General features: G+C 39.9%; 1 protein-coding gene across 5 annotated transcripts in view; it reads right to left on the reverse strand.

Moving 5' to 3' along the window:
* MYOM1 (myomesin 1) overlaps positions 1-17956 on the reverse strand; it is a 77189-nt gene that overhangs the window by 17502 nt on the left and 41731 nt on the right. For all 5 annotated transcript variants that reach the window (XM_068671511.1, XM_068671512.1, XM_068671509.1 and 2 more), the window contains 11 exons: positions 16733-16929; positions 15413-15539; positions 14487-14671; positions 13368-13482; positions 7876-8032; positions 6716-6822; positions 6553-6597; positions 3031-3167; positions 1878-2022; positions 1197-1256; positions 869-936 (listed from right to left, as the gene is read on the reverse strand). In XM_068671511.1, coding sequence (XP_068527612.1) covers positions 869-936; positions 1197-1256; positions 1878-2022; positions 3031-3167; positions 6553-6597; positions 6716-6822; positions 7876-8032; positions 13368-13482; positions 14487-14671; positions 15413-15539; positions 16733-16929 — 1343 coding nt within the window. The remainder of the gene's footprint in view (positions 1-868; positions 937-1196; positions 1257-1877; positions 2023-3030; positions 3168-6552; positions 6598-6715; positions 6823-7875; positions 8033-13367; positions 13483-14486; positions 14672-15412; positions 15540-16732; positions 16930-17956) is intronic.

Below are 17956 nucleotides of genomic sequence, written 5' to 3' on the forward strand. Positions count from 1 at the left end.
AGACAGTCCCCGAGTTCACAAGGATCCGTCATTCCTATTAAGGTCCATCTTCCTGAATGGGTGGATGGATGGATGGATGGACGGACGGACAGACGGATGGACGGACAGATGTCAGACCTGAAGAAAAATGTTTAAGCTATTTTCCAAAGTGTTTTGTGTGAAAAAAAGCAGCAAGAGCACAGGATGATTTGTTTTACCCCTGCTTGTGATAAGGGGGGGACACAGAGGACTGAACGGCAGCCCTAGCTCACTGCAGAGACGTGACCAGAGAGCTGTCAGGGGATAACAAATTTACGGTCCAGAGGCAGGTGCTCTTTATCCCTTCAGAACAAATGTTAGCTTCTTCCTACCCTGCTCCTGTGCCGGTCTCTACCTTAAATGCCTGAACTGGGAAGCTGTACGGGCACATCTAACAAGTCCCTGAATACCAGTGGTGATACACAAGGAGTGTGTTATAAAGAGTTCCCTTCTTGAATGATTTTTTGCAGAGGGCCTCTCTTTCTGTTTTCAGCACAGTAACCGACACATTGCTGTTTGTTCAGATACTGTATTTCTGTAAAGAAAGCAGAGTTTATTAATCATACTGCAGGAGGACAATCTATTTGTTTTTCACCACCATCTTCTCCTTCATCAGTTTTTGAGCTGCTTTTTGCTGGACAGGAAGGAGTTTTGCCCAAGTCTCTGACTATCTACAATCACTCCAGCATGATTAGCCCATGTGTTTTCAGTCTCTTCCACTATTCAATATTCAGTTGGGAATACAAAACCAAAGACTTGTCTTTAGTCCTTTTCCTCCCTCAGCATCTAAGCAGCAGTAGGACAAAGTGCTTCTCTGAACATTGCACTTAGTCTTTTCCTTGCCCCTTACCTTACATTTCAACATCACGTTACAGTCATCGGTAACTTCCCATCCCAGCTTATCCACAAAATGAGGACCTGTTTGAAATTACAGATATTTTTCTTTAAAAAATTACATCGGTGGTATTCATGATACAAAAACAAGGGCAAATGTGTTTTTCTCGACAAGAATAGTTATATTTTAAAGTGTTTATTTTTCCTATTTCTCCTTCAAAAGGCAAGCAACTACACAACAGAATAAAAACATGCATTTTAGCTTAGCATATATTAATATAAACAAATTCTCATACTTAACAAACTAACACATATGTGATTCTTATGAACGTTCTTATTATCACCTTGTTTTCTGTGCCACTCTTTCCTCTGGAATTCTGCTTCATCCTGCAGCTTCTTGAAGACTAGAAATTAAAACCAGCAACATATATGAGGTTAAACAACATGTGTTATTTGTGCAGTACTGTAACAGGCACAGCTCTGTCCCTTGGAGGCCAATAAGAACTGTGTGATATGGTCAAATTTTCTCTCAGCAACTTGATACTGAACATTTCCAAGGGTCAGAAGCCGATTACAGCTAACCCAACTTCCCAAGCTGCTTGCAGCTATCAGGGGTTTAACACATCACTCTGAAGAAGTGTAATCCCCTGTCATGCAACCGCTTTCCACTACTAGGAGGAAGGCAAACAGGAGTGGCAGCAGAACTGGCAAGCAGTGGCAATGCAAATAGGTACAGATGTGTATTCCTGGCTGATGAGGCATTTTACAAGGGAAATTTTCATAGAAAAACCATAGAAAAGCAAGCCGTGATAGCCTGCAATATTTTACATTTCTAAAACCTTTCCCTTTCCTCTGGGCACTTAAAAATTATCAGTTCACACACATGGTCTGTTTTATCTGAGGCAGGGAAGTGCTGTGACATGAACGTTTATTAGAACTACATTGGGAAAACAGTGGAAAGTGAAAATGACAACCAACCCTGATGTAATTTTTTCCAGCCTTCTGCATAGTATAGATTAGCTTACCATCACCAATGAGCACCAGACTGGATTGATTGGTTGCTTTTCCATCCTGCAGCTGGAAAGTGTAAGTCCCTTCATCCTTGTCCTCAAGTTTATCCATAATCATTTCAACAAGGCCAGTCTTCTGGTCCACCTTCATTTTATATTTCTTCAGGAATGGAAAGTAAAGCAACAGTTAACAGATATCAGAATCAGAGACTATTTGGCAAACATTGCTTCATATCTTTAGGTGAGATTCTGTTTTCTTCAGTCGAATTCCCACTATTTCTAGCTCCAGCTCTATACATGTAACCAAATAAATAAGAAATCTGACAAGGATGGAAGCATGTGAACATCCTGTTCTATGGTGAGTGTTGTGTTCTTTTTTATTACTGAGGTTTAGATTTGCATCTCTTCAGAACACTATCATCTCTGAGACAATATTTATATAAATTTTTGTGTAGAATGAATCATTATAGAATATCCTGAGTTGGAAGGGACCAACAAGGATCATCAAGTCCAACTCCTGGGTCCCCAAAGGACCACCCAAAAATCAGACCACTCTTATGAGAGCATTGTCCAAACCCCCTTGAACTGGCAGGCTCAGTGCCATGACCACTTCCCTGGGGAGTCTAGAAAAGCTCTATCCCTGCCTTCTAACTGCTATCAGTATTGCAAAAAAAGCATGATACATCCTGTCTTCATAAGTAACAAGCTCTGCTACTGGAAACAACCACCTGGGAATTTTCCCTTGGTGTCCTAAATTCCTCCAAACAGCAAAGTGGTGTGTGAAGTGACTACAGGGGCCGTAGATAAGCCACAGATAAAAGACATAGGATGAATCTAGGTGACTGCAGTGACTCCTTGAAGACCACAGGAGCTACTTACCTGTAACTACCTCACTGCAGGAACTCTTATGGTCTTCATTAGTTAACAGACCACGTGGTACTCACAAAGGTGGCAGGAAGTCATTTAATTCCACTTTATAAACTGCATCCAGTAGAATTCAGCTGGAGCTGAAAACTATGGACAAAATCTTCCTAGTGATGTTTTCAATGACATATGCTATTTCTGACAAAAATTCACTATCATGGAACACTAGTTGGAAGCACATTGGATACACTAACACTCATTTGTTATAAACATGCAAACATCTGTAAGCAATGAAAAGCCTTACCTCTCCATTAAAAATCTCCTTATCATTAAATACAAAGTTGGCCTTCGCATTGCCAGACAATTTTTCAGCTTGCAACCAGAACCTCACTTCTCCTTTTTCCAAAATTTCCACTGCAAGCTCAGAGACAAGTGGAACAGCTACAAAGAAGATAGACAAGAATGAAATATATACATTGCCTGTGCCCCAACAACTATTTTCTTCTGTAAAGGCCACGTCTTTCTTTCAGCTAATGTATGCAAGGTGACTAGCTTATGACAGCTCTTCATATAGTTGGAATACCTCTCCACCCACACGTACACAGGGTGACAGGCAAGATTGAATCATTTGATTTTTCTATCACTAGGTCTGAACAGAGCAGAAATTATGATTTGAGTTGTGCTGGGGCTCCTCCATTGTAATGCAAGGCTAAAGGTAAACTGTAAGCATCTCTGCAGCATGATATGAGCCTGTATAGGGCAGACACATCTTCAATGAGTCGCTTAGCAATGTTATTGTAAGGCAGGGAATTGACTCAGTGGAAAAAAACAATAACAACAAACAAGCACAGAGGCAGATCAGAAAGTCAGCTGGTGGATTGCAGGTTGGGAGACTTTTATAAGTACTTTGATCTTCACTGAGTGGAAACTTTATCTCCAGAATACACAAAGTATCACAACATACCCCAAATAAATCTCCCCAGTACATTTTGTTTAGGTATGAATAATGGAAATCCCCACATATAGAACAATTCTTTGTGTAAGCAGGGAAAAAAAAAATCCTGTAAAGAGTACTCTACCGTTGCTAACTTTTTTTTTTTTTTAACTTTTCCTTGTTCTTGTTAGTAAAAGTCCTCAGTGTGCCTTCACTTTGACTTCTTGTTAAGAGATTTTAATCAGCAACGTTAAATATAGGCATTTAGACTCTGATATTTGGGCACAATGCGCTTTTTTTTTTTTCCTTCATTACCATCATTTTAGCTGTCTTAGTGGGTGCTCAAGTTTCCAAACCTTATACTCCTAGGAGCACGTATGCTATATATGAACTCTGCCCCAACCTCCACTTTCACAGCAATGTAAAGTCTGCATTGCAAGGGTGTAACTGAGGAGAGCATGCAAACACATTGCAAAACACTTGATTATGTGGTGTGGTGATGGGTGTCAACCTACACCTTCTCCCAGACAAATCACAGGACGGGGTTGTTTATTTAACTTCATGTGTGAAAAGCCTAGCTGCAGCAGGAGAAGACTGGGGCTGGGGTAGTTTTCTGGCATCTCTCATCTTCCTGTTTTCACCACCCTAAACAACAGGGTGCCTTCTGGAGCAGGACTGCCATTCCACCCTGCTGTTAATCCCAGGTAGTGGCCATGTGTGAGGAAGCCTCCTTGTGTCTTCGTTTCATAAGGGTACCTCTTCTGTGCACCTATACTTTTCCGCACTTATGTACATTTTGGTGGTACAGAACATATCTTTGGTGAAAATAAAGCTTCTGGGAGGTGAGGCAACAGTCCCAGGGGAAAAAAAATACAAAGAATTATGAAAAAAACATGGGCATAACATGGAAGAGAAAAAAAAATGGTTTCAAAGGAGTTCTGGAGGGAAAGAGGTACCAAAAGGGACCAGGTTATGAGTGTGCCCCAGCAGTGGAAATGGTACTTATGAAGCTTCCTTCCCTCCTGCATTGCTTGTGAGAAACAAAAGGAATCTCAGATGCTGCATGGTTTCTCAGAACAAAGCGCCTGAAATGCTACAGGAGTCTCAGAAGCAACAGGATGAGGATGAGAATAGATATCAGCCCTCACTGCTTTTGTTTCACTGTCAGCTCCATGGCAATGTTAAACTCCCAGTTGATTTGCATGTAATTAACTATTAATATCTTAGTCTAAAATGGGAGAGAGGAAAATATCTCAGAAACTGTTCAAGAAGGGGCTGAAAGGATGTAAAAGGTTTGTATTTTGGGAAAAGGCCATTCACTCCACAGTCCAAAGGAATCAGAAAGATACATGTAAGAGTATTCCACAAGCAAAAGACTTATTTAAAAAAAAAAAAAATCCATTTTACTAAACACCAACTGATGACTTCAGGGATTTTCCAGTCATCAAGCTTACAAGGTTTTAGATCTTATTTGTATAGCATCACAAATTACCATGTGCAACTAGACTAAAGTTAGACAATCTGTGTTTTGTTTTGTTTTTATTGTTTTTGTTATTGTTTTTGTAGAGTCCACAGGGCCTAGGATGGCCAAAGCAAAAGCAGTTTTCTTCTTGAAACATTACAATACATTCTGCAGTGATTTTTTTTTTTGTCTATTTTTTTCATGAAGTTCATGCACAGCTGGGAGCATACTGATACCCAAAAACATGTTAAAAACCCAACCCCCCAGTCTGTGTGTCCTGAGGAACTTATTTTGTGACATTAGTTATTAACACAGTGTGGAAGAGCACTCAGTGGAGAAGGGTTGGGGCGAGTGGCAGCAATAAGAGGTTGTGATGACTAACGCTCGCTGTGAAGACCTGATTAAGAGGAAATGTCTGGGAGGAGCAGGAGTAAAGAAGGGGGTGCTTGGGCTGTCATTAGGCTGTCAAAAGTTGGTACAATATGTTGGGAAGAGCAGAGCTGGTACGGAAAAGGCAGAGAGGGAAATGAGGAAGAGAGATGATGTGGGCAGAAAGACAGGCAATGTCTGCAGCCAAGCTTTGACTGGCCTGGGAGGCAGAACGTGGGCTGAGCTGGCAGAGGTGTCAGCAGCACACACACAAAGCTGAAGGTATTAAAACCAGGCAAGAACAGTAGAGTCTGGAACAAAGCACGAGAGATGGTAGTGGCAGGAGATAAGACAAGGCTTAGATCTCGTCACGTTGTGTGTAATAGGATTCTTTCTACAGTTCAATTATTTTCTTCAATTATTCAAGTCACATTCCACTGAAAATAACAGGGTTGTACTACTGCCAGGATACCATAAAGGTATAAGAGTTCTGTGGACTTGACAAAAATATCCTTCCAAGCAAAAAGAAAGGCGCTCTTGTTATCAAGTATTACAAAAAAAAAAAAAAAAAAAAAAAAAAAAAAAAAAAGAGGGAGGGAATGAATTTCAGCTGAAAAATTCTATGTGTGTATATATATATATATATATAAAATTACAGCTGAATTTACTACAGTTGCTTGTTCTCTTAGCCTTACTTCAAACTTCTGTTAACTTCAGCTGGGGTAAAGTTAGAGGGGCAGAGAATTTTCAAATCAGCTTAGGCATTATGAGTAAGTAAAGAAAGCTGCATGGAAGAAGAAGTAAAGCCATTGGGATACTTATTTTCAATCTAATATAGAGACTTAGTATATGCTTAGACCAGCAGCCTGCAAAAGAAGAGGAAGAACAAGAGCAACACAAAAACGTACTGAGAAAAAAAAAAAAAAAAAGATGTTCAGTTCAAAACCACTTTCACTTGAGATTCCTGTAGCAGTTTCAAAATCTGATGCTGGCAGGAGCTTTGTGATACATACCCATGCGCATGCAAATCTCTCCCCTACAGACATGCTTGATTCACTTACTTGGGAATTTGTGTTCATGGCTCAGAGCAAGCAGCCGTTTCATTTCTGCAAAAGACATGAAACAAGATAGGTGTGCATACCTTATGGATATGAGAGACACAGCAGCAGGAAAAAACAGAAGTGGGAGCAAAACAGGCATGCTTAATAGACATTGTGTATTTACCTTCTTCATCAATTGTGTAGCTTGATGAAACTCCATCAGTGTCTGTAACAATACAAGAGTAAATTCCCAAGTCATCTTCTCCAAGATCCTTAAAGGTTGCTTTTGACCTTTAGAAAAAATGAAACATTTTGATTAAAAGGTGAGATCAGTCTGAACCAAGCTCCTTCTTATAACACCAGATAAAAATAATTCTTTTTTCAGCTTTTGCTCTGACTAAAAGGCAAATACAGGTGTCCTGACCAATATTAACCAGGGTGAGCCCTGTCACGTGTGGTACAAGTGGAGACGGCACAGCCAGTACAATGGGACTAAGAGGATTCAGTTACTAAAGCAAAGAATGAAGGGAGATCCAGGAGCATCCATGAGACCACAAGAGTAAAAGTTGACCAATTGCCTCTGCTGCACAACCTCTGTACAACCTGCACAACCTCTCCAGGAAGCTGCCTAAGCTCTCAGGTAGTGCCAACAGTACTGGAGCTAGCCAAAACTAGCTCACACATGCTTAAATGCACTTGTCAGGTCTTCAATGAGTGTGAAAGGATACTGTAAGTGCAGGTTGATTCAATTTTCATATGCAATACCAAGAGTGGTATGAGCCACCCTTTCTTCCCATATGGTTTCTATAGCTGTAAGAGCACATAGCTTCATAGGCTCCACCTGTGCATTTGTTATTTCCTCCTTTCTGATAAATGCCTGAAGAAACATATTAGGCTCCTGGAGCACTGTGGAAGTTAACAGATCAGGCTATGGTGACATGATCAAACCAGAGGCCTTCTCAGAAGATTGTGACAGTGTTACATGGTAAAAGCATTTTGCAAGCAGACAATTTTAGCTTTTGGACTTTTACAATGACAGCAACAGGAATAATAATCACCTGTCCTGATTGGCAGGTTATAAGAGGACAGAGCACCAATTTTCTCACCCTATGCCTGAATGTAACTTAATTGCTTAATCAGGAGGCCTGACTCATCCTGTGCAAACTACAATTTCCCAATGGTCTGCACAGGGACTTGTTGGCGAACAAAATACTCATCCAGAGCCTTTTGGTAACAAAGGCAGATACAATTCTTACTGAGATCATACATCTGGAAAGGACCAATTTCTGTGACCAGTCTAGGTGTATCAAACATGGGATGACTGTTACTGCTGAGGGCTCTTACTTTCCGCCTTTGGTATCAATGGCCAGTCGAGAGTCGTCCTCAATTGGTTCATAATTCTTGGACCAAACAAACTTAGAGTTTGGAGACATCTGATCGCATTCAAAGTTCAAGGAAATCACTCCATTGTCATCCACATCGACCACCACTTCCTTAGTTCCTGAAAGATCAGAACAAGACAATCCCACTTTCTTAGAGATACCAGCAAACAAATGTACATAGGTATGATTCATAGTGTGGATTAAGAAGATCCTTGCCATTTTCTCAAGTGGCACATAAATCACTGAAAACATTGGCATCCTCAGTCCTTGATTCATGATTAGAATTGTCATTCTAGGCCGTAAAATTAAGGAACAGATTAAAGAGCATCATAAATCAATTGATTTATGTGAACATGCCTAAGCACACATGAGATTTATGATATTTGCTCTGGAAAAACCTAAGGGGGTGGGGGGAGAAGAGGGAGAGGAAGCAAGTCTCTAAATCCACTAAATGCTTGAAATATTAAATAGCAATATTTTTCCAGCTAAGGGGTAGTCAGCGCTTTCATTATGTAGTATGAATTTCTCATTCCCTAGTCAAATAAGAGCTCTGAAGGGAATACTGGGTACAAATGCAGATGTTTCAAAAGGTGCAGGAAGCAAAAGAGGAAACAACCGAGCCGCCCAAGCAGTGCTCATTTGTGCAACCGAGGCACATTTTCAGGGACTCTGGGTTCACTCCAGGAGGTTGGTTTAATTGCTATGCTTGGCATCTGGCCCTGCCACCGTCTGCAGCATTAATCCTGGGCCCACAAAGGGAGTGAATATTTGCAATTAGCGGCTAAGTCGCCCACCCTGTTTTGCCAGTACCTCCTTGAGCTGAATAAGGTGACCCAGTTTGTCCTTACAGGGCCCTGAGAGTGAGGCCCAGGTCAGGAACCTGAATGTACCTCCTGCCTGCTCCCTTGCGCACTGGTGAAGCCGAGGGAATTTCATCTGGGCATCTCGTCATCTGTGGCGTTAAATTTCATTTCAACAGCTTGTCTGAGAATACCACAGAGAGCTGAGATGTGCTGGAGGACATCCAGCTTCCTCCTCTGAACAGCTCCGAGCTTGGTCTTACATCTGAATGGGGCACTCGTGGTGTATTACTCAGTCTAAGGCAATTTCAGGCTGCCCAGAATGCTAATGACATGCTTTCTCCACAACATATTGTATCTTTAAGACAAGAGCCCTATTCCTGACATTGAAATTAAGAGCTTTGTTTTCATCATAATTCTTAATGAGCCTCAAGTATGCAAGGAGATTTCTGTGTTTCGTCACCCTAGTATTATATATGTGTCCTGTTCCAGCACAGTGAGTAGCTCCTGTAATGACAATAGGTGTACATGCAGCCTTCTTATTCTTTATAATTTGCCGTAACTGTTTAATGAAAGATTAGATTAATATTCCTGTTTTGGTCCTATTATTTACTAGCCCTCACAGGAATGAAGCACAATGAGTACCAACAGGTGATTTGGTCTACAAGTATTTTTCTAGGCAGATGCACATTTTTCAAGAATGTTATAATGTAATTTATTATATGCAAATTCATCACTTTATATTTCATTAGTATTTAGTTTCCTGTAGATCATTAGCACGTGAATCTTTGGATGGCAGCTTATGCAATGTGCAAAGAATCACAGCCAGAAGTTCCCTACGGAGAACAACATCTGTTATATTTGTTTTAAAACACTGACATTATGATAACAATGCATAGCATGTATCTCCAGAAGTGATGATGGTTTTTACTTCTAATATTTATGTGGAAGTAAGACAAAAAAACATTTTTAAATTACTGAGCAGAGGGCACCACCTGTCCTACAATGTGAAACTGAAGAGGTTGCCATAACAGTAGCAGTCTAATTTGCCTTCTCTAGATAGCTTGGTGGTTTCTACAGGGCATCCAAAGTCACTCATAAAGTTATCATAAGAAATAAAATACTTAGATGTCAGAACAAATACTGATTATCTCCAGGGTTTCACTGCACTGAAAGGAAAGAGATAACATTAAGATAAAGCAGACAGCTTCAAAACTCTAGAGTTACTGGCATCATCTTGTCTACAAAAAAATAAAAAAAAATAAAATAAAAATAAAAATAAAAATTGAATGGGACATTTCTTCATTAATTTCTGAGATGCGGCCTTAAAACTTTCAAAATACACTGCCCAAAGCCTCTCTTCTCAAGATGGGCATTGGCTATTGGGTAGCTGAAGGGATTTTGGTGGATAAATGGGTGTGTGATTAAAGTGAAACAGTTGATGCAGGCTGTGGCAGCCATGGGGTTAAATTTTGAGGTCTGCTGTGGCTTCAGTCATAGCAGCACCTACGGTAGTGTAAGAAAAGCAGATAACTTATTTTACACCATCTTAGTGTGTTCCTGATTCTGTTGTGAGAGTGGCCTCACAAGGTGAGCCTCGCAGATGTAACTGAGAGCAGGTTGCTCTGGCAGAAACAACCCTCAAGTGCATAGTCTTATAGCCAAGGATTCACAGAAATGTACAGGAGCCCTCCTGTAAAAAGGCTCCTTTCACAAAATCCCTCAGTAAAGCTCTTCAGGTGAGGGTGAAAGTCAGACCCCACAGTCTGACCCCCAGGGCAGATAATATTCCTGTGCCAAGCCCTCCTGAAGCGCCTGATGCAGGATCAGAAGCTAATTTCACTTTGCACCAAAGTGCACAAGGACTAAGGGCAAACCTGGGAAGTAACAGGGAAGAGCTGCAGTCTGCTCTTGGACTTCCCCTGCCTCCTGTGAGATCCATACACACCAAAGTGATTCTGCCTGAAGACAAAGTTACAGCTCAAAACTAGCCTGGATTTTTATTTATTTATTTATTTTAAAGTGTATGGGCTTTTCATTTAGTTTTAAGAGATAACTGTAAAAATTGAATATGGTTTTCAAACAAAAGGTGGATGCAAACTATTGCAACATTATATTAACATATGTTACCGAATAAATAAAACTGCTACCACTCATATTAAAACAAATATTTTCATTCAGGATGTTATGTACTTACATTCTTTGGTTGGACAGCTCAGTCTCCTGGTGATTTTAGACATTTGCCAAAAGCAACATTCCAGCCACATTCCAGCAGGAATTGTCTACAGAGACCTTACAATATTTTGTCTCCATTTAAGATGTTAATAAAAGCACCATTCATTGGGCAACACCAAATGATTTGTGGCAGTTTTTTTAAATGGTGTGATTGTTCTTGAGATTTGTGAGGTTTGAGTGAGAAAGCTGAAAGCCTACCCAAGTGACTGCTTTCCGAAATATTTTTTTAATAAGCCTTTTGTTCCTTCTTAACACTTTTAAGAAGCTTAGTTTGGTGAATACTGTATCTGCAGACCTCAGCTCAAAATATGGGTCAACCAGATTTGTATAAGTAAATGTATAAAGAATGTCGAAATTGCTTTTTTTTTTTTTTTTTTTTTTTTTTCCAGATTATCATCTTTGCAAGAGTTTACTTTCTTGTATTTTTGGAATTCTAATGGCATGACCAATCCTTTACCTAGTACACTTGGAGGTTATTATCATAACAAGTTTTTATCAAAAATCTGACAGATATTAACCTTGAAGGAAAATATATTAATAAAACCAAAAATTTAATACTAATATTGGCTTGATTTTTGTTTTAAGAGTGGTTGTTGTTGCAGTATCTAAGCTGTTTTCAAGAACAAGCTCCTTAGCCTTGCCTTGCTCCACTTGCAGGTGATGGAAATAAGCCTAATGCTTCAGTGGTTTGTAGATCTAAAATTAGGGTTACTGTTTTTTTGAAAGAGAAAAGAAGATGCAACGGCTGTGAGAGATGAAGTCAAGGGATGCATGGCAGATGAGCAGAGGGACTAACAATCCTGCATGTCCTGTTATTTCAGATATTGCTGTCAATATGGTAAGAGTTACCCTGTGGTACCCTCTTTCATCTCATCCAGAACAGCAGAGCACCACAGAGTTACCAGACTCCCGATTTTGCCGTTATTCCTCCCAAATATCTCACGGCCTCTATTTCCCAAGCCTCCAGTCCTTAGGGCTCCCAGCTCCATAATCCTCCTGCTTCAATCTGTGACCATTTTAAGGCTGCTGATCTTCTCATCAGAGAGCAATCCACATCTCCACTACAACCACACCTGCCTCCTAGTCTAGCCCAAACCTATTCTCAGCTAAGTGTTCTTAGTCCTTTCACAGCTCATGCCTTGCTCTCATGCCTCAAGCCCTTTTTGCCCACATGGTGTATCCTCTTTAGTCTCCATACCACAATCTTGCCCCCTCTCAACCTGCCATCCACTACTTCCAGCCCCTTCTTCCCACCCCAGCTTCACTAAGTCTCTCCAGTCTCCCCATTCCAAGTTTTCCAGTTCTTTTATACCCCCAGATTCAAACCTCCTTTTTCAGGCTTTCTTGACTCACTGGGAGTCCAACACGACAGCCAGGGCTCAGGTATAGGCCTGCCCAGATCATCACCTCCTTGGCTTGTGCCAGCCGTCAGTGTCCCTGCACACCCCTTACTCCTTTCCTGTGCCCTTAGGTCTCTGAGAAACCTTCCCAGGTGGGATGAGGCATGGGAATCTCCCAGCAGAGGAAAGGAACTTGTCTGAGGAAAAATAGGGGTATGGTGGGTCCAGCCCCTCCACTTCTAACACAGTCTATGGATGAGTAGGCCAGAGAGCTTTAAAATTAGCTTGCTCTAGGGTTTTGTTTATTTTTAGTTTTGTATCTGAAGTTCCATCTCTTATGAGGAGACAAAAATCTGTTACTCGGTAACCTTCTGACCACAAACAAGGACAAAGAAAGGAAGGCTCTCAGAGACACATACACATGCTTGTGTTTCCTCTTAGGGAATGGTGACCCATGATACCTATCTATTGTAATAAAGTTCAGGGGGTTTCTGAAGTTCCAGGTACAGAGATTCTGTCTCTGTACCAGTTCCTGTTTTTCTTCTGGCATTATAGATGTGCTCGTGCCAGGTATCAAGGATGACTCCAGTGAACAGTTGCACTTGAATTCTTCCTGAAGATGATCTCCAAAATGGCTTGACTAAATTTTTAAAACCTTTATTTTAAATGCCAAGGGAAAATAGTAATTTCTTTTACCCTTTCCTCAGGCACATTGCATAAATTACAGAAAAGAGAGAGATAAATAACTGGTTTATGATAGGAAGGGCAAAACCTACAACTGCACAATTTTTTGGTTGGGCTGATTTTAGTGCATCTTTTTTTTTGCTATATACAAGTATTACAACTTTATTGTATTTCTATATTCCTGAACAGGTAGTTATGGTAAGGAAATCTGTTCTGACCTTAAAATACATCTGAAAAAAAAAAAAAGTAAGTTATGACCCTCAACTTGTTTCCTGCGTAGTAAAAATGTTTGACTTGAGGGGGGTCAGATTGTTTGCATACAGCCTGTGTGCAAACATACCACAAACAGGAACCTCTTTAAACAAAACAAAAAAGAGGAAGCATTTCTAACAAACCTGGTCGTGTCTCAGCTACAACAGGATCAGTGGTATTCGATGGTTTCCCAACCCCGGCCTGGTTTGTCGCCCGCACACGGAACACATAGCTCACACCTTCTGTTAGGCCACCTATCTGCAGGAAGCAAACAATACGTGCATGATTTATTACAAAATACTGATTTCCATTTCACATTTCTTACAGTTCTAGTCTTGATGCTTGACAATTATATTTCCTTTCTTTTTTGTTTTGCTCCTTTTCTAGTTGACAGATATTTCTTCCTCATTTTTTTTTCTCAGTTTGAGTGACATGACTAATCTGTTTGTTTTGCTCTTTCCTTGTATGCATAGCTAACATTTTAGCCAGTGTCATAACTGTCATTGATTTATTTATAAAAGGAGCATTGTTGTATTATTATTGGAACAGGATGTTTTTAACTCATATCCGTTGACCTCTGGAACAGGACAGTCTTACTGCAGGTAAATTCTGGCTCTTAAAAACAAAATTATCAGGGCAAAATATCCCAGTCACACCCATCTAGAACCAGAAAGGCACTTAACCCTATGCTTCTACGCCTTGTAGTGACTTGAGCAATCTTAATAATATTCTAACACCTGCAAATGCTCCTTTAAAACAGATAATATTTCCCAAATGTTCTGAAAAGCACAAAAGTAGTGAAGCCACTTCAGATATATCTCTGGAATTGAGGTACAGCTGATCACTTATTTAAAAGTCATTCCACAAAATGGTATAGTGGAAAAAGCTTGGGCTTTACTTGCCATGAAATGTGTAGAGAGGGTACTTTGTGTTGGAAAAAATCACCTACCACATTATCACAAAATCGGTTTCCACATCATCTGTTCTGTGTAGTGATGCCTACCTTACCCTTTAGGCAAGCAAATGCTAGGGAAGTCTCCTGTGTTATAAGAATGATAAGTAGTTTTAGGACTGTTTCCTTTTGCTTTTAGGCTTCTCATACCGTATCCTCTTGCAAGTCACTGCCATGTATGACTACACATTCATTATACATGCGTATCCTAGTGTTTCATTAAATGGAACCATGAAAGATGATACTATCTATGAATTAATTCTTCAAGATTGTACTGTTATACTTGTATTTGAATCTTAAACTATTTTACCTTCAAGAATTTCTTTTGAAGTGGCTTCTCATTGACACTTCTCCAATGTTCCTCCTTTGCTTCAGTTTCCTTCATGTCAATGTAATAACCAGCTATAGGACTACGACCAGTATAAACTGGCTCTTTCCACAATAAAACCAAAGAATCCTTCCTGACTTCTGTGTATGTGACATCATGAGGTGGCCCTGAAAGGTAAGAGTGAAAATTGGAGTTGTGGTATCAAAAGAAAGCCCAAAGGGACTAATGCATAAATCTTCAAAAAACAAAATCAGACACCACATTGCACTCCCAGACCTGACACAACAGGTGCAGTTCCATTGTCAGATCTAGACCAGATATGAATATGACCTATACCTAATAAAAAGACTAGCCCCAAAAACAATCCAAATTTTTGAGATTTGGTATCTTGATCAAATATCCATGAACAAACAAAAATGACAAATAATCTCCAAACTCGGGGAAATAAGTTAATTATTAAGCTGACATGCTGCTTCAAGGACTGTTCTAAAGTCCACTGATATCAATGGAGATTGTTTTCATTAATTTCAATGGGTGTTAAAAGGTTAGAGATCTGGCCTTGAGGCGATATGTTTATACACAGGCTACAGGACTTCATTCTTCTTTGCCTTGTCCCTTAGACAGGTGCTTATGTCTACCATTTAAACCAGGAAGCACAGTGGAAGACACAGTAGAGAAACCAAACAGGAAAGATAAAGAAAATACAAGCTGCTTGTAAATTGTTACTTGTTACATGGGGATTGCTTAATGCATCAGTGCATCAAAGCAAAGTGATGGAGATTAAGGCCTGGGTATGAACTTCAGAGCCCATTGGCTCCCCTGGAACTGAGGACATTGACAATTTAGTTTAGTTGTCCAAGAGCACCTTGTGGTCAGCAGTAACCTCAACATCCCACTCAGGATCCTACCAGGTACAGCAATGGTCCATTCTTCACATTTGAAGGGCTGGCTGGGTAGGGAGGGTGTCCCGACCCCAGCCAGGTTTGCTGCAGCCACCTGGAACTGGTACACCATGTTTTCCTTCAGGTTTTGTATCTGCAGAACCAATAAAATGGTACTTATTAACTTTGGCTTAAGGTTTTAGGAGAAAGTCACAATGACAATTATTCAGTGCACGAGCATGCTTTTAAGTGCCCAAAGAGATGAAAGCTTTATTGACATCATACATTAAGGGGATAACTCTCCTGCCTTTCCTTTTTCAGTGGTAGAGCATACATGAGTGTTCTTAGCATGCTCAAACTCTAAAACCCTGTTCCTATTGAAGACATTTTGGTTGTCAGGGAGGGAGCAGGGTACTGCTCAACAGGTATACTGATATGTCTCGTGATACAGATCAAGTTCACTTCAGGCAAGAGTTGTCCTTGCAGCAGGGTGAAACCCAGTCCCGGCATTACTTTACAATTGTAAAGCAGCTCAGCTAGGTTGTAGCTAGCAATGTACCTCTAAACTGGGTCAAAAACTAATCACAAAAGCCAACTAGTTCCACCACCACTAAGCACTGGGGTAGGTCCACCAAGCCCACTAGGAATGCCAGTTGTTGTGAGGGCCTGACTAACAAAAATTTAGGCTATGTCCAGAGGAATGAATTCACAGATGAATTCTGTGCCAGAATAACAGATAAGTTTGCAAATAATTTTGCTGAGAAGTTTAACAAAATTAATTAAATTTTATCATCCATATGCTTCTCTATTCTTTACTGAATTACTTGTTAAACAAGAGGATTAATGCAATAAGGTTAACAATGTGGACATCGCACTAAACGTATACGTAAAACTTCTGTGAACAGACAATTTTTATCACCTTGAACAAACACTAACAAGAAAGTTAGTAGAATGATAAGAGTATTTCACTGCACTATGGAATTTCTGTAGTACAAGAAGCTACAGTTTCCGTAACACATTAACTATCCTACATAAAACCACTGCTTTAATACCATCTGTTAGTTTTCTGAGGTCACCATTACTAGTGTAATAATGTCCATTATTTGTGTAACACCTTTCAAGCAAAGACTCTTAAAAACCCTAAAGGAAATAAAACAAATAATTTAATGTGATTCTTAATATACTTAAGGTATGTTTGCATGAGAAGACACAACAGAAACATGTGCCATGGATGTAAAAGCCTCTGAACAGCAATCTGCGCACTGAATCATAATTCATCTTAATCTTTAAGATGTCTTTTGGAAATATTGTTTGCACCCCCAGCAAGAGCAGAAGTTGACCTCTTACCCTGTATGCCCTCTCACTGATGGCCTTAATGTTGGCCTCCATCCATTTCCCAGGGACTCCACCAATCACTTCACGATAGTTCACGTAGTAGCCGGTAATTTCAGTTCCACCGGTGACTTTGGGTTGTTTCCATCCTAGTGCCATCGAGTCACGAACACTCTCAAGTACCGTGATGTCATAAGGTGGAGATGGAGCAGCTGTTTTAACATGAACAACACATAAGTAGGAAGTAATGTTTCAATAGGCAGACAGGTGTTTGGTTACCATATTCAGGTGGCCCCCATCGTGCATTTCCAGGTTAGGATAATATTTGCTTAGCTGGGGGGGGGGGGCTTCACTGGAATGAGAAATGCAGAATAAAAGCTTCCATAAACCAAATGTAAACATCCAAACTGCATAGGAATTAATTTTCAAAATCATTTGTTTTTTGAGAAGCAAGCTGAGACATAGTGAAAGAATGTGTTGCAATTGCAGCTCTGATGTAAGTGATGAGGAATTGCTTTAAAACCGTGAAAAATGAGGAACTAAAACTAACATTACAAGAAAAGTTAAAAGTTGGAGATGCAATGATTTGTTTTCTTTTGCTGAAAGTGAACCTTTTTTTCACACACATAATATTTATTGTAGCTCATTTGTTTAATAGGCTCACATTCTTCCCTTCACAGAATGTAGCTTATCTGTGTTTTATTTTTGTTATTAAATTTACACACTGTGCAAATTTTATCATTGCACCCTTCACGTCATCTTACCTTAATGGAAGGAAGCATGATCACAGGCACTGTAGACTGACCAGAAATGGAACATGTCTGTTACTGGAACTTACTTTAGAAAATTTGCAGCATTATCCTCTTTTTTTATAAATACTTTTCAAAAATACAGAAATCATTAACTTCATCCCAATCCATTTTCTTATAATGCTTTCTCTATAGCTATTGGGGTAATATTTGCCCACACTCAGTATATCACGTACCAGTTAAGAGCACTGTTTGTGACCTTCAAGTTCTAATTTTGATGGAAATCCTTCATCATATATATTTCCCTTTGTCTTTGGAGTTTTATCATGGAGTCAGCTAGCCCCAGGTGCCTGTAGTTTGTTGGCTAAAGTTTGAAGCTTTTTGGATCTCACTTCATAAATCTCCCATGGCATGGGAGGTGAACTAAATTAGTTCGCTGGCCAGGTACCAGGACTTAAATGAAATTCAAGCTCCATATTTCTTAGACATG

The sequence above is a fragment of the Anas acuta genome, chromosome 2 (assembly GCF_963932015.1).
Source record: "Anas acuta chromosome 2, bAnaAcu1.1, whole genome shotgun sequence".
In the NCBI taxonomy this organism is placed as follows: domain Eukaryota; kingdom Metazoa; phylum Chordata; class Aves; order Anseriformes; family Anatidae; genus Anas; species Anas acuta.